General features: G+C 44.8%; 1 protein-coding gene across 12 annotated transcripts in view; it reads left to right on the top strand.

Moving 5' to 3' along the window:
• Window positions 1-5,823, top strand: part of MAGI1 (membrane associated guanylate kinase, WW and PDZ domain containing 1) — a 782,434-nt gene extending 776,611 nt beyond the window's left edge. For 8 of the 12 annotated variants that reach the window (XM_056129863.1, XM_056129871.1, XM_056129870.1 and 5 more), the window contains one exon: window positions 3,207-5,823. In XM_056129863.1, coding sequence (XP_055985838.1) covers window positions 3,207-3,841 — 635 coding nt within the window. In that variant the 3' untranslated portion in view covers window positions 3,842-5,823. Of the gene's footprint in view, window positions 1-1,323; window positions 1,413-3,206 lie in introns of all 12 variants that reach the window. The other 4 variants (XM_056129872.1, XM_056129873.1, XM_056129867.1 and 1 more) reach the window with 1 other exon arrangement.
• The last annotated feature ends 9,955 nt before the right edge of the window (window positions 5,824-15,778 follow it).

Here is a 15,778-nt window from a genome sequence, read left to right as displayed (position 1 = left end):
CCTATAGACATGATTTGAGTACACAGCAACGATCTCTACATAGCTTAGAATGCTAATGGAAAAATACTGTATATTATAAGAATTATGTCCTATTTATTTGAGATTCCTGTTTAAAAGAAAGTAAAAGTTATGCCCTAGATGTAGGGCTTTTTTTCCCAACCAAAGGTCTACAGAAAGTTTCTATAGAAACTGTGATTGAATGATCCCCACATACGTTGGTCCCCTTTATTAGGGATTTATCTGTAATTTTCTGGAACAAAAAAAGTCATCCTGCACAATTCCCAGTTGCATTTTGGACTTGCTGAGATACTTAACGCTGACACAGCGCAAGGAGCAAGCTAACTCTGTTGCAGGTCAGCTTTCCCAGGTGTTGGACATTCATACAGGTGCAAAATACGAGGTGCAAAATCAGGAAGGGGGTGGGGGGGTGGAGAGGAGGCCCCTTTAGATACGGCCATGCCCCGGGGAGGTGTTTTGACAACTTGAAGATGCCAGAACTGTGCACTGTACTAGATCTCTGACCCCTAGGTATATTGATGCCACTGAAACTGTGTAATGCTGTCTCCCTTTTCTGTCTCCCTATGCTTCTGTTGGATGTGATATTTCATTTGAGAGTCATCATCAGTAACCTGTGTACCTTCTCAACCTATGTCTGTTGCACTGAGGATGAAAATCCAACACTAACCAATGTTCTTTGGGCTAAAAATAAAGATCATATAAATACTCGGTTTTCCAAAAAGGGTTGAACATGCCAGGGTTGTGCTGCTGTAATGTCTCCATACGTCATTTGGACTAAATCTCTCTAATTCTGTTGATTAGAGTCACAAATGGGTTCTAATATGTTAAGTTCCAATATTTTTCTGACTTGATTGGAACCTGCTTCTCTGTGAGGCTATTTTTGTAATAAGTTTTTTGTACTTAATTTAACTGCCGCGGTCTTGGTGGGGAGGGAGGGAACTTTGTTCTTTTGTTGTTTATTGTTAATGCTCTCCTATGCCAGCCTGTCATTGTTCCAGTTGTTTGAAAAAAAAAAAAGAAAGAAAGAAAAGAAAAGAAAACAGGATGCATCCATTGTCTGGGTTCTTGAGTCACCTTACATGGCTGTCTGAAACGTCACTGTTCTGATTGCGGTCTCTGCAGCCTTATTGAGTGTTGCCTTAGACTGTCTGACTGGACAAATAAACTCTCTTTACCCTATGTTAACAAATGCAGATGATTTTTGTTTCTTTACTCTTTGTTATAGGGAATCTAAACGTTCAACTTTTTTCTCTTTCTCTCTTTCTCTTTCTGACTGTTCTTGGTGCTGGGCCCTCCCTTCTACAGCGATGATACCTCCCAATATCGCTGCATGTATGAGAAATGAAAAGCTCGGGGAGGCTTGCTTCTACCTTATGGGCCATAATCAAACTACGGTTTGTAGCTCAATCAATACTAGGTGTTTCTGTGCTGTGGCCTAATTTCCTCATTGCTTCCGCTTAGCTCTATTTGATATGTTTGGCAATTCATTCTGAGCACCCTACGTTCCTTGAATTGTAAGTACACCACTGACCTTGTTAAAGTCTTGCTCCCCCTTGTCTTAAAGTAGGTGTAAGAAATCCTAAGGTTAGGTATAGGAGAGTGATGCTAGTAAGTACCTTCCCATACCTACATCTTAAAGTGACTGTAAGCACATGTATGTTAATTCAGGAAGAACAAACCCACATTCCTCAACACACCTCACATACATAGATAGGTAGATAGAAATATGAAATCTCCTGTTCACACATTCATTTCTATGTTCACAATGGTTTTTGTAAGTTTTACTGAGCACAGCCACTCATGCCCCTTTATGCATTCTCTCCTTGTACATTGTGATGTCAAAGTAGAGTATCAGATAGTTACTCTATCTGTTGACCCCCCCAAGACCCAAAATATTTTCTCTTAGGGTACTACCAAATACGTTTGACAACCCCTCTAAGGCTTTAGTCTTGCATGTATTAAAACTTAGATTATTTTGGGGGGATGTTATTCATGAAACAGATTAATTCATTAACATTGACTTCATTCCCTCTTGAAAGAGGACCCATGAGCCCCTTGTGTCTGTCACCCAGGCCTGTTTCATTATTTCAGGCCCCTTGTCTAGAATGGTCTGATGTGTACAACTTGGGTCTAGTTTTGAATGAGCTCTCCCCATTTTGAACAAGCTCTCCTAGATTCTGATACTACCTAGGACATTTGTAGTATCATTTCAACTTGTTGAATAATAAATAGGAAACTCCCTAAGCTGCCTGCGTATAAATTTGCAAACGTCTCGATGTAGTAAGAAGCAAACCAGTGACTCCACGGTACATAATCATGGCTGCTTTCATTAGTGCAAGGAAAATGCCTCTAAATGTAACGACTATCTGAGCCCCATCTAATATCAATCTCTTTCATACGCTTTTCTCTGTCAGGAGCCTCCATATTTTGAAAACTGAAAATGATCACACAAAAAGTAGAGAAAAATAGTTGCATAATACTCACTAAAGAAGAGTGAATGTTTAATGGGCACTCACCTACATGTCACGTTTGCCAATCGTTCACAGTATGGCAGTGTGTGGCCTCCGTAATTCTCTGCCCACCACTGTGGCTTATTTTTTCTGAGTAGAAGTAGACCCTGCACACATATGTCTCAACTCTCAGGACTCAACGCAATGCAGTGATTTTTTTTTAGAGTTCTTTTACCTAATCTGCTCAAATCAAACCAGATTCTTTACAGTGCCCCCTCCCCCAAAGTTCCCTCAAATCTCCTTAAGTCAGTAGCCCAGAGTGTCATCATTTGAGCAAATCAAAACAAAATGCTTGGAGGAGTGGTAGGAAGGGGAGAAGGGTTGATGGGGGGGTGGGGGAGGCGGAGCAGGGATGAAGTGGGGGACGTCTGGATGCTTCTAGACCGGTTCTTTGGGCCCTGCCGTTAGAGGCCAGTTCCATGGGTAGGATCCCATAGCTTTGGAAATGCCCTCTGCCCGGAGTCGGAGGGGCAGCGGGCTAGATGCCCATCGCCCTCGACGCTAGCTTCTAGCCCCCGAGTAGCTGCTGCTAATGGGCTCGGGTTCAGTCGGCTTCGGTTCCGACCGCTTTAACAGTTGTCTGTCTGTCGTGACTAATGAGGTCTCGCTTGTGGGCACGCGGGGGGGCCGGAGCCGCAGGCCCCCTACCCAACTCGCTCTCCTTTCTCGCCCCCGCAGACCCCAGCAGCGACCGGCCCGGCCCCGCCGCCGGCGCACCCGGTGCTTCGGAAGTGAGGGCGGCCCAGCCTCCGCCCGCCGAGCCCAGCCGCCCGCGGGACCTGCGCCCACCCTCGCCCCCGGGGCCGACGCGGGCGCGCGGGAGAGACGCCCGGGGCAGCAGGGAGCGCGGCGGGCCCCCCGGCGAGCATCGCACCTGGAACGGGACCTGCAGGAAGCCGGCGGGCGGCGGGGCCAGCCGACCCCCGGAGCGGGCGCCCGCCGGGCCCCGCAGGCGGTCCCCGGAGCCGCGGCGGGAGGGCACCCGCAGCGCCGACACCACCCTGGAGCGCAGGGAGCCGCGCGCGCGGCGCGGGGAGGCCGCCGGCCCCGAGAGCCGGCGCGAGCGCTCGCCCGGCCGGCGGCGCCGCTCGCTCGAGCGGCCCCCGGAGCCCCGGCGCTCCCCGGAGCGGCGCGCCAAGTCCTCGGACCGCAGGCGCGCGCGCTCCCCGGAGCGGAGGAGCCGGGAGGACCGCGGCGGCCAGCGCGCCCGGGAGGAGCCGGGCCCCAAGGCCGAGGCCGGCCGGAGCGCCAGGCAGCCCCCCGAGCAGAGGCGGCGCCCCTACAAGGAGTGCAGCACCGACCTCAGCATCTGAGACCCCCGCCGGCCGGCCGGCCGTGGCCGTGGCCCAGGTTCCCGGGTGGGAGGTGGCAGGCCCGCCGGGAATCTCCTTCCCGACTTCCACGAAGAAGCGTCGAGCGGTCCCAGGGAGTGGCAACACCGAGGCGTTTGAGATCCAAGGAAAAGATCGACCTGGAAAGTATTGTGCCTGATGTATCATATTAAAGAGAGTATTTTTCGATGCGCACCTTTTTTTTTTTTTGGGAAATCATTTGCCAAATGTTGCCCCCACCCCCCAAGAGATATCGATTTAATTTCTATGTAAGCTGTAGAATTGGCAAGAATCGTTCCCTTTGGGGGGGAGGCATCTTTTTCTCTCCTGGTTAAATGGGGCTGTTGATCGTTTTCTCTAAGTAAGGAAAATTATTGATTCAGTTGAATTAATTTGATGCAGACTTTATGTAGTCATGTAGTGCTAGACTATAGTTAGGCATTTTTCTTATAAAAATAAAAAAAGAGCAAAAGGCAAAAGTTATGTTTGTAAAAGCGGAGGACTCCGGGTGGATTAGGATTGCCCATGATCCTAAAATGATGCAGACTGTATAAAGAGACTACTATTGGGAATGAAGGATATTTATATCGAAATTACATAGCACGATGAAATGGTATGTGTTTGAGTTAGAATCGTTTCAGAGAACAATCAGTACTCTCCTTGGCCAGAGAAAGGGACAGAGAGGAGAAGGTTAGCTGCTGTTACCTGAAGCAGCACAAGCAGGAAGATGGGTGGGTTCATTGGCATCACCAAGATCTAAAAAGCTCTCGTTAAAGGCAGTACCTTCACCACTTTGCTCAACCAGTAGAAGGAAGGGACAAAAGACACTTGCTGTGCCGTCTTGTCTGAGTTGAGGCTGAAGAGTTGGAATGGGAACCTTCCATTGGTTCCATTGGAAGAGATGGAATGTGCCCACTGTATGAGAGCCATAAAGATCCCGAGGCATAAAGTATGTTTCCCGCTTTTAGCATAAGCCCATAGTTGCCCTTGCCATGCTGGGGAGTAGGGGATAAATGTTGGTGGAAGGAACCTCTCCATTTTCAAAAGTGAGCATCATTTGGATGCCCTTCTTTAGAAATGCCCTTTTCCCTTTGAAACCATCCAAAATGTCTCCAGAATGACCGAAGCAGGGACAAGGATGAGCTCTCAGACATTCTAGATCTAGCTGGCAAACCTCTACCCTCATGACACTGTCCTTTGAGTCTTTGGATGCAAAACAAAACGTGGAGTTTTTTATTGTTGTTTTCTTTAAAAGACCCACTTGCAGGCCCGCTGGGTCAGCTGTAGCCCCAGGATGGTTGAAATAGATTACTGCCTAGCTGAGCCAAAATGTTTGCTTGTACCTGTTGGATCACTACAGCAAACTGCTGCTTACAATGCATTGTGTATTTCCGTAGTACTGTTTTGCATTTTCCATACAGACACAAAACTTTGCAAGTCAATCACTGTTGTTCTATGGTACTGTTTTAAAAAAAAATTAAAAACAAAACAAAAAATGGAGAAAACCAGCCGATTATTGTGTGTACAGAGTTTAAAACTGTAATTAATAGAGCCTGTTTTAAGAAAAAAAAACTGTTGCCTTTTTCTTGTATAAAAGAGAATTTATGACAAAAAATTTAGCTGTGAGGAATGTGATATGTGTTTGTTTATATTTCTGAATATGGAACAAATTGATTCATTGGGATATATTTTAATGTAAACTAAATCAGGTATGTAAATCTGTTTTAAAATGGGAGACTTATAAGTAATTCTCTAAGCTTTAGTTGGGTTGAGTATCATCATTTCCACCATGGTGAGACTGCTTGTGAATTATTAAGCAATTGTTTGCATTCTCTGTTCTTCACTCATTTCTTGCTGTGTGCTATGGACATAATGCTCTTTCTGTATTGATGAGAAGCAGTATGTGGGCCAATCTTTTTATAAAACACTATGCATATATAAATATTACATTGTTTATAGCTTTATTTGATTTGTGGATTTATATGTAGTGTTAGAATGAATAACGGTAGTTGTGTGAACATTCACAAAACAAGTCGCTTACCCGAACAGACACAATATACACTCTAGAACTAAAAGGAAGGAAAAAGTCTGTACTGCTATTTTTATCAAACTTTTCCATACATAGAACACACTGAGTTGTAAGACTGAGGGAGAATACACCTGAATAATAATATCATTTTTCATCAATTTCCTAGAAGCCGATTTGGAAGATTTATTCCTAAAACTTCACGGTTAGGAATTTTCTCACTTAAAAAAAATATCTGTGATATTAAATGATCAATGTGTTCAGTTGTGATCTAGAGAGTTAAATAAATGAAATCAAGGTGGATTTTGAACTATATCCCGAGGTTTACATCTTAATGTCTTTTTCACTCTCAGAGATGATATTTGACATTTGTGCTACTCACCTGGGCTTGATCTATGTGCTACTCACCTGGGCTTGCCTCAGTTTATGAAGACTTGGGGTAGTAGTTTCATCTGAGTTCCACCCATCTGACTTGCTTTGTACAGGAAATATGTATGCATTAGGTAGAAAGAAAATCTCTAAACTACTGTAACATTAAGTCAGAGACTGATCTTTGTGAGCCTACTATCCCTGATCTCCCTCATCTGGTAAATGTCTGGACAAGAGATGATAGACAAGTATTTTGTATGATCAACTCAAACCATTTAGGAATTCTTTTCCTACCCAGTACACAATTGATAACTGAAAGAATGTTGAGGGGAGAATTTCATTCTCTACTTATATTTTTCGAGTTCTTTTGTGAAAGATTTTTAATGCATTTTTTTACTGTAAAAATACATGGAAGTGTGTGCATTCCATATCCACTATTGCTTCTGGATTTTTTTTTTTTTGGTCTCAGTGTTGTCTCAAATGTATCAAGGTCAAGATATCAAGTGAGAAGGTCTGACTTCTAGTGTCTGATAGATCATAGTATGTTCTTTTCTATGAGCTATCAATAAACTATCAAATATTCTTTTCTATGAACTATCAAAATTCTTTTGAAACACAAGGAATTCTGGCTTTGCAGCTGTAGACTACCATGCTACTCAAAAGTGTTTATGAGCCAGCTGCCTCATTATCACTAAGAGGTGTATTGCAAAATATCACTCTAGACCTACTGACTCAAATTGTACATCTTAAAAGGTCATCATCTAATTCATATGCATATAAATGTTTGAGCAGGGGGACATTGCATGGAACCCTGATAATAAAGCCTTCCAAGTCAAGAGCTTCATCACTTACTGTTATCTTGACCAAGATCTTTGATCTCTTTTTAAGCCTCACTTTCCTCATTGTAAAGGCGTGTATCCCATAGAATTATTAAGAATAAATAAATGTGTTTGTAGAACTCCAGCAATCATGAAGAAACCTCCCAAGTTAAGGTCATAATTTTTTTTAGAAACGATAGTACAGTAGTTAGGGCACTTGCCTTAAATGTGGCCAATCCAGGTTGGATCATTGGCACCCCATAGGTCCCTTAGCCCTCCAGGTGTAACCTCTGAGTGCAGAGACAGAAGTAACCCCTGTGCATCACCAGGTGTGGCCCAAAACCAAATGTTACATACACACACGATAGCACAGCGCTCGCGGCCGACCAGGGTTTGATTCCTCCGCCCGGCAAGCCACCGAGAATATCTCACCTGCACGGCAAAGCCTGGCAAGCTACCCAGGACGTATTTGATATGCCAAAAACAGTAACAAGTCTCACAATTTGTTGTGAGATGTTGCTGGTGCCTGCTCGAGCAAATCGATGAACAACGGGAGGATAGTGCTATAGTGCTACTACGTACACACACTCATAAAGAGACAGAAGACAGGGACAGAAGTATCACGAGGTGTGGCCCCAAAACAAATTTTACACAAACACACACACAGAAGACAGAGACAGAAGTTAAGTCCAGAGCATCACCAGGTGTGGCCCCAAATCAAATTTTACACACACACACACACACACACACAAAGCTTTTCTGCACAGCAGTTCTTTATTTTCCAATAAAAATGAAGAAACTATTTTCTCATCCCAAATGGAGAAGGCCGTCTGTTTTAATTATGAAATAAATGAACTGTGTGGCTCAGGCTATTTCACAAATATAATTACACTTAACTAGTGTTTTGAAATATGAAATCAGAATGCAGTGCTATGAGAGTTAAGACAAAAATAATCTTAAAGCCTTAATTTTGGAGAAAGAGGTATGTGGAACTACACATAATCAATCACACTGGATGAGAAGATTAACCAAGATTTAATGTGTGTCCTTATTGCTCTTGTAGCTTCTAGTGACTTTCCAGTTTCCTTCAAGCAGTTTCTTGAAAATGATTTAGTAGATAGGGTTTTCCTAGAGGGTCTAAACTCCTGGGCTTTCAAAAGGACACTGTGTTTAATAGTTGGCCTTGCAACAATCCATCTCTTTTTCTGTCCTTTGCTTTATTTTGTCACCACATGCTAAGTGAGGATTCTGTTCACAACTCTAGTATCTCTTTTGTTAAGGAAGGCATCTAGAAATGGTGTCTGGCTTAACTGACAATTGAAGCTATTTGTAAAGCCCTTATGTCGCACAAATTCTTTGCCTGCCATAAATAGACACACTAAAAAGAATGTGCTGAGACTCAATTATAACTGTGGGGATTGTTCATGCTGGTGGGCAGTCTGAGACCACCTTTGATGGTCTGTATTCTTCACAAAAGGAAGAGTCCTTTCAAGTTCCTCCAGGTGATTTATCTTATAATCAGGCAACACCATCAGTATTGAGGGTGTCTCAGCACAAGAAGATCGCAGTGCTTTTGAAATGCACATCATTACAAGTTTCTAAGAAGGAAAATAGCCGAGGTGGATGCTTTGCAGCACAATTATTTGGGATGGTTTTTGCAGGAGAAGGTCTTTAGTAAAAATATTTCACTGGCTCTTCCCTTTATATCTTGATGCATTGTGGTCATCAGAAGGAGTCCGGAGAAGCATATTACTTCTCAAGTGCAAGCATTCAGTAATGAGGATGCAAAGCACAAGATCTTTGGGGAAGTAAGTTAAGCAAGGTGCTGCCAATAAAATATTCAAATATTTCATGTGGCCACTACTTTTTAAATACACTTCTTTCCTGCTTAGCTGAAAACTTCAGTGTCGTGGTCCTTGAGAAAATAATGGTTAGTTTGCACAGCCTGGCACTTTCTACACCACACCATAAACATGTCCTTCTAAGTTTATTTATGTGTTAAAGAGTCAAGTCCCCAATCTCAAAGATCACAGGGTTGGAAGGAAATAGCCCAGAATGGCTGCTAATCTCTCCATGGCAATATGGCAAACCTTACGACTCTATATCATTTTTCACCACACATTGAGCACTATTTGGTGGAACTAGAAGCACGAGCTTCCTAGCCTAACGCTAGTTGGGGGGGGCGATTGCAAGGATCTCCTGCTTTCAAAAGTTTGAATTATGTCCCTTCATTTTTACTTGAAAATTACAAAAGTATAGCACTGTGGCACTGTATTCGCGTTGGTCATTGCTCGAGCGGGCACCAGTAATGTCTCCATTGTGAGACTTGTTACTGTTTTCGGCATGTCGAATATGCCACGGGGAGCTTGCCAGGCTCTGCTTTGCAGATGGGATACTCTCGGTAGCTTTCCGGGCTCTTCGAGAGGGACAGACGAATCAAACCAGGGTCGGCCACATGCAAGACGCCCTACTCGCTGTTTCCCACAAATGTGACATTGCAAGAGGATTTCTACTTTTACAACTGAAGTGAAAAAGTGAGCGTTGATTTGGCAGTTCCCCCAAGCTACCAGAGTGACCCCAAAGAGTGCCTTCCCCAGAGAGCCACTTCATACACACCATCCATTATATCATGCCTGCTCTGATGATTTTAAATATAAGTGTTATTTGAAATTTACTTGGTATGTTTTGGCATGTTACTGCGGGGTCCAGGCATTCTCAAATCGATCTGTATAAATTATTGGTAATTGGGCCAACTTCTGAAGCCTCTGTGGGGTCTCTGCCAGGCAGCGTATGTTGGGAAGGAAGTGAGTCCTTGGTTTAGGCAAAACAGTGGGACGTTGGGAGTGCGACCAGGAGAAAATAAGGAGGCTTTGAATATTTGGGTCCATGCCTAGGCCTTGACACAGAGCTGCCTTTGTCCTGTTTCCCTACAAGGGTGAGCTGAGAGAACAGGCATTGTGGAGGCGTTAGGAGCTGCCTCTGGCCACATAGATAAGTCTAGAGAGTCGGGCAGGAGGAGGTTAAGACTGCCCCTGGTCACTGCCCTTGAACTCGGAGCTGTGGGGTACCTGAAAGCCACGGACTGCCACGCCCCCACCCGCCACCACTGAGCGAAGAGCAGTCCAGTTGCAACCAAGAACTAGAGAGGTCAGCACTAGGGAGAAGCAACTGGGAGGAGATCCCGAGAGCATGCGCCGACTGAGAGCGTGTGCACGGCTCCAGGGAAGGTTCGATTGCTTCCTATTCTTCACCAGCTTCCACTCTGGACCCCAGAAACTCCCCCAGAAAGACCAGCTGCTCCACAAGCTGTAAAGAGAATGAAGAAACCACCATCCCACAACCCAGCCCTCACGAGAGGGAGACTGAAGGCCGCCAGCTCTGCACTTTGAAGGCACCTGTGGCAGGTTTGTTTCTCTGCCCTCACCATATTGATGGGTTAGTCATTTTGGAGTAAAGAGAACCGCGTTTACCTTTGCTCTGGGTCCTCCAAATCATGTGGCTGGTTTTACCTAAAATGTTAAATGCGACAAGGGCAGGGAGATTTCTTCTGAATTCTGATGAAGCCCTTGTGCCTGTGACAGGAACTTAGAGCAGGGTGCATGCAGTAGGCGCCCAATAGATAGAAGTACTTTGATCTGTTTCTTTTTTTTAATTAATTAATTAATTAATTTTGAATACCCATCTCTCCACCAGTGTCCATTTCCCACCAACATGTTTCCCAGTATCCCTCCCACCCTTCATCCCCCCATCCCCATCCCACCCTGCCTCTGTGGCAGGGCATTCCTTTTTGTTCTCTCTCTCTCCTATTGGATGTTGTGGGAAGTCCTGGTTCCCGCATGCCCGAGTTATGCTTGTAGAGTCTCATGGTCACCGGGGTTCCATCTGGAGAAGGCGGGATGCGGCACCTACCCCATCTGGGACTTCCCGGTGATCTTGGCTCTGTTTGGGACCTGGAGCATTCTCCAGCAACTGTGAAGCCTCCCAGCGACCTTTCTTCTCTGATCTCAGTTTCTTATTCTGAAGTTTACCACCATATCTTTAACTGGAATATAATATAATACAATGGACAGTCTTATGCATAAAACTTGGTCCTCTTGCAGTGCGGGGTTGGCTTAAATACTTCTAGAAGGCAGAATGACTTTATGACTCCTAGTTGTTTTTTTTTTTTTTTTTTGGCAACACTGATACTATGAGACTTTGCATGGTTTTTCATTGGGAACAGCTGTTGTTATCAAAAGTGCTTGCAGACCACAGTCCTGTACCTCTTCAGACACTAGTTCCCAAGACCCATGTAGCCTCTGAACTAGATGCTACTGCTGTTGCTGCATTTTGGGATCTTGTGGGAACTTAAACGATGCTGATGCCTCCCCTAGAGATGGCCCCAGAGACGCTGATGAAATTAGTTGGGGAAGTGGTCCGGGTTTTTTAAAAGGCCCCAGGTGATTCTGAGACAGCTATTAACGTCTTCATCTTCTGTGACCTCAAGGGGCATGGGATTGAAATGCATTGAAAGTTATGCTGACTTTCTTGCTTCAAAATATCTCCTGCTAACTTGTTCTGTTTTTGTTTGCAAGGCAAACAAAACTATGATAAGAGGTTGTTTTCCCAAAGTAAAATAAACAGTACTTCCACTCCAAGAAGCTATTGCCCAATATAAACATAATGGGCATCTATGTGTCAGTTGTGGGCTCTGTTTTATAGTCCTGTCACATTAATTGTGTTCATTTTAAGGATAATTGAGCGACTTCCATCATCTCAACAAGAAAAGACTAGAACATCAGTGTTACCAATTTCTAGCCTAAGTACTTGCACTTAAATTCATTTGGGAGCTATTTTAAATGCGATAGCACAGCGGGTAGGGCGTTTGCCTTACAAGCGGCCAACATGGCCAACCCGAGTTCGATTCCTCCGCCCCTCTCGGAGAGCCCGGCAAGCTACCGAGAGTATTCGATATGCCAGACACAGTAACAACAAAGTCTCCAATGGAGACGTTACTGGGCCCGCTCGAGCAAATCGACGATCAACGGGAGGGCCTTTACCTTTACCTTACCTTAAATGCTTTTATTAAATGGGACGTGTGGTATATTAAAGTCTAATGAGAGAGAATATTGAATAATTAGCATTTAGCCCTCATGAGGATGAAACTCCTGTTCTCTAACAAGTTCTACCAGAGGATTTATAATGTGTCTTTACACACACACACACACACACACACACACACACACACACACACATCTACTTTTAGCCCTCGGGCTAAAAATTTGAGACTGAAAAGTCATAGTGTTGGGTCTGCAAGTAGCTCAAAAGACTGGAGGTATGCCTTCATGCCTAGGCTCCACATTTCATCCCCAGTAGCATGGGCATCTGGAGCAGTTCCAGATGTGGCCCAAGGAAGGGACTCCCAGTCAAGCCTGAGTAGCATCATATCACCAAGTCAGACCTGGAGGCTTCATAACTGCACAACCAAGCCATATACTGCTAGGGGTGGTCCCTGAGCCCCCTGAACATTATGGGACTTCCCCACCCCTGTAAGTGTGTCATAGCTAAAGAAGTGGCAGTACTATGAGCAAAACACATGTGAAAATTTGAAAAGAGCAAAGTTCTTGAGAAAACAAGCTGGGAATAGATGCGACTCACCTGGTATTGATATAAGAGTTATTAGCATTGATCAAGACCAGTGATAAATGTGGAGTTTGTTGGCTGGTTTATTTTTTTTTTCTTTTTTGGGTTTTGGGTCACACCCAGAAGTGCTCAGAGATTACTCCTGGCTCTGCGCTCAGAGTTCATTTCTGGCAAAGCTTGGGGCACCATATGCGATGCAAGGAATCAAATTTGGGTGAACCACATGCAAAACAAGCATCCTACCAGCTGTACTTTAGCTGTGGCCCTGGTTGTGGTTCTGTAGTAAGGGCCACACCCAGTGCTGCCAGGGCTAAGGGGCTTGTGGTACTACAGACCTAACTTAGGGCTTTGCACACGCTAAGGTACTACCACTTGGGTCACATCCTTGACCCCAATGTGAGTCCTTTAACTCAGGCCCAAAGATGAACTCAGTAAATTTGAAATAATAATGAAATCTAGACAGGTAGTATCTGTTCCTCTCATTCTTTCATTTATTACTGATTGTAGTAAATCTAATGAAAATTTAATTTGTTTCTCCAACCCACCAATTTGACAACCTTTATTACTAGAGGGAATTTGTTGGGTCACATTCTCACTTCACTTATGCTGCTTTTTTTCTCTTTTGTTTTGGGGCTACGCCTGGGGTAACTCCTGGCTCTGTGCTCAGGAATCACTCTTGGCCATGCTTGGGGAACTATATGGGAAGTTGGAGATTGAACCCACGTTGACCAAGCATAAGGCAAGTAAGTGCCCTACCCACTGTACTATCTAGAGAGATAGAGAGTCCCTGCACTCATGCATCTTAATTGTTAAAGTATGATTCTATCAACTCCAAATACATAGCATTCTATGTGAATGAAACAGCCAATATAGGACTAAAATCTTTGCCAGGTATGGTACTGGGAACCTCTCAGTATTAAACAAATGCAAAAAGAAAGGAATACAAAACAACCTTCCTGAAATTTCCAGCATAGAAGGGCAATAGACACTATAAATAACTGAGTTTAATTGTGCTAAGAGCTAGGTTGGTTGACCTGGGGTCATGAGTGTTACTAAGAGGAGATTCTGGAACTAAGGAGGAGGAGGGCTTTCGAAGGAGGGATGCAACAGAGCAAAGGCTTTATGCTTAGAGTGGATTATTCCAGAGGCCTGGGAGTAAGGAGCTAAGGAAACTTTGGAGAGAGATATCTGTAGGTACAGAGAACAAAGAAATGATTTCCAGAAGCTAAGGGAATTTCCTCCAGCCCCCTTCCATCCCAACTTTAGCAAAAAGCAGCGAGAGTGGCCTATATTCAGGAGCTCTAGACTTCCTAAAACCCACCAGAATAACCACAGAGATGGAACAGCAAAATCACATGTGGCGTTTCTCTTTACAAAGGAGCAGATTTTTATCCTTCATGCTAGAGTCACTATTTGGTTTCTGGGAAGCAGCTTTCGCTAAAAGTACTTCTGCTGCCGGTCACTTTTAACTGGCCGGTCTTTTTGGAAATGTAGAACACAAGGAAACCTTTTTCTGTAGTGAGATGGGAGAAATTAGTGAGTCACTCCTAGTAGTGCTGGGGGACCATGCAGTGCCTCAGTAGAACCCAGATCTTCTGCATGCAAAGCACTGGCTTCTGTGGTCAAACCAGGGCTTTCCTTTTATTTACTTATTTATTTGGACTGGAGCAATAGCACAGCGGGTAGTGTGTTTGCCTTGCCCACGACCAACCCAGGTTCAATTCCTCCATCCCTCTCAGAGAGCCTGTCAAGCTACCGAGAGTATCCCACCTGCATGGCAGAGCCTGGCAAGCTCCCCATGGTGTATTCGATATGCCAAAAACAGTAACAACAAGTCTCACAATGGAGCCATTACGGCGCCCGCTTGAGCAAATCGATGAACAACAGGAGGACAGTGCTACAGTGCTACAGTGTTATTTATTTATTTATTTATTTATTTGGCTTTTGGGGTCAAACCTGGCAATGCACAGGAGTTACTCCTGGCTTTGCACTAGAAATTACTCCTGGCTCTGTGCTCATAGATGACTCCTGGTGGGGCTTGGGGAACCATATGGGCTGCCGGGGATGGAAATGGGTCGACTGCATAAAAGGCAGTACCTTACCTTTAGTCCTACCTTTCCAGCCTCTACCTGTTTTTTTTTTGGGGGGGGGCGGGTAGGGGGCAGTTGGTGTGAGAAATAGGGTTTGAGTGATAGTCGTTCCTGATTCTGTTACTCCCAGTAGTGCTCAGGAAATCATGTGGTACTGGGGAATCAAACCTGGGTCAGCTGCAGGCAAGCAAGCCTCTAACCCTCAGCAGCCCTGTTTTTCAAGAAATCTCTGCAGGACAACTTTATTCTCCCAGACGAAGAGAGACCAAGATCACCTTCTCCTCTGGGGAGCGTGGGGAGGCACAGAAGAAGAAACGAAGTTGGAGAAGGAGAGGGAAGAGAGAGATTTGAAAAAGCCGATATCTGATTACTCATTCTCTCAAGCCCCTGGGCTTTTCAGTTTCTCCCCGCTAAGCGAGAAGGTAGGAGAATCTGGCATTTGAGGAGGCAAAGTTGGAGGAGGCAAGCAAGGCCAGAAAAGTGCTGTGTGGGCTGTCAGCCTCCTCAGAAATGAGCGTTGTCAGTGGGAAACCTGGGACGACGGAAAAAGCATACACCCCCAGCTCAGCTTCCAGCCACCACCGGGACAGATTAGTCCAGGGGGCTTGCAGCCAGCTACCCAAATGCAGCCCTGACTGTGCATCTCTCAGGAACTCTGTGTGCAGGCGTATCCAGTCCCCTTACTCCCCATGGAAGAGTTTGGAATGCTTTGTTAATTTAGATCAGAAAAATCACCCAAGAAAGATCAAGCCTTTGGGTGTTTGAGTGGAGGAGGGGGTGGGGGGGGGGGAGGGAGGGGCTGGTAAATCTGCAAGGACCCTAGATGTGTTTTTATACTGGAGAGAAGTACTTTGATCTCTCATTGATCTCTGTGATACTCCAAGGGCGTTTTGCCCTTCAAAAGTCAGTAATATCCGGGGAAATTTTGATTGTCACAACGGTAGGCATGGAAGGGGAGCACCTAGTGAAACTTCTAGAAGGGAGAGATTAGAGA

Source organism: Sorex fumeus, unplaced genomic scaffold (assembly GCF_029834395.1).
Source record: "Sorex fumeus unplaced genomic scaffold, SorFum_2.1 ptg000072l, whole genome shotgun sequence".
Classification (NCBI taxonomy): domain Eukaryota; kingdom Metazoa; phylum Chordata; class Mammalia; order Eulipotyphla; family Soricidae; genus Sorex; species Sorex fumeus.
The sequence above is the reverse complement of the archived record's forward strand: the minus strand, read 5'-3'. Positions and strand labels throughout refer to the sequence as shown.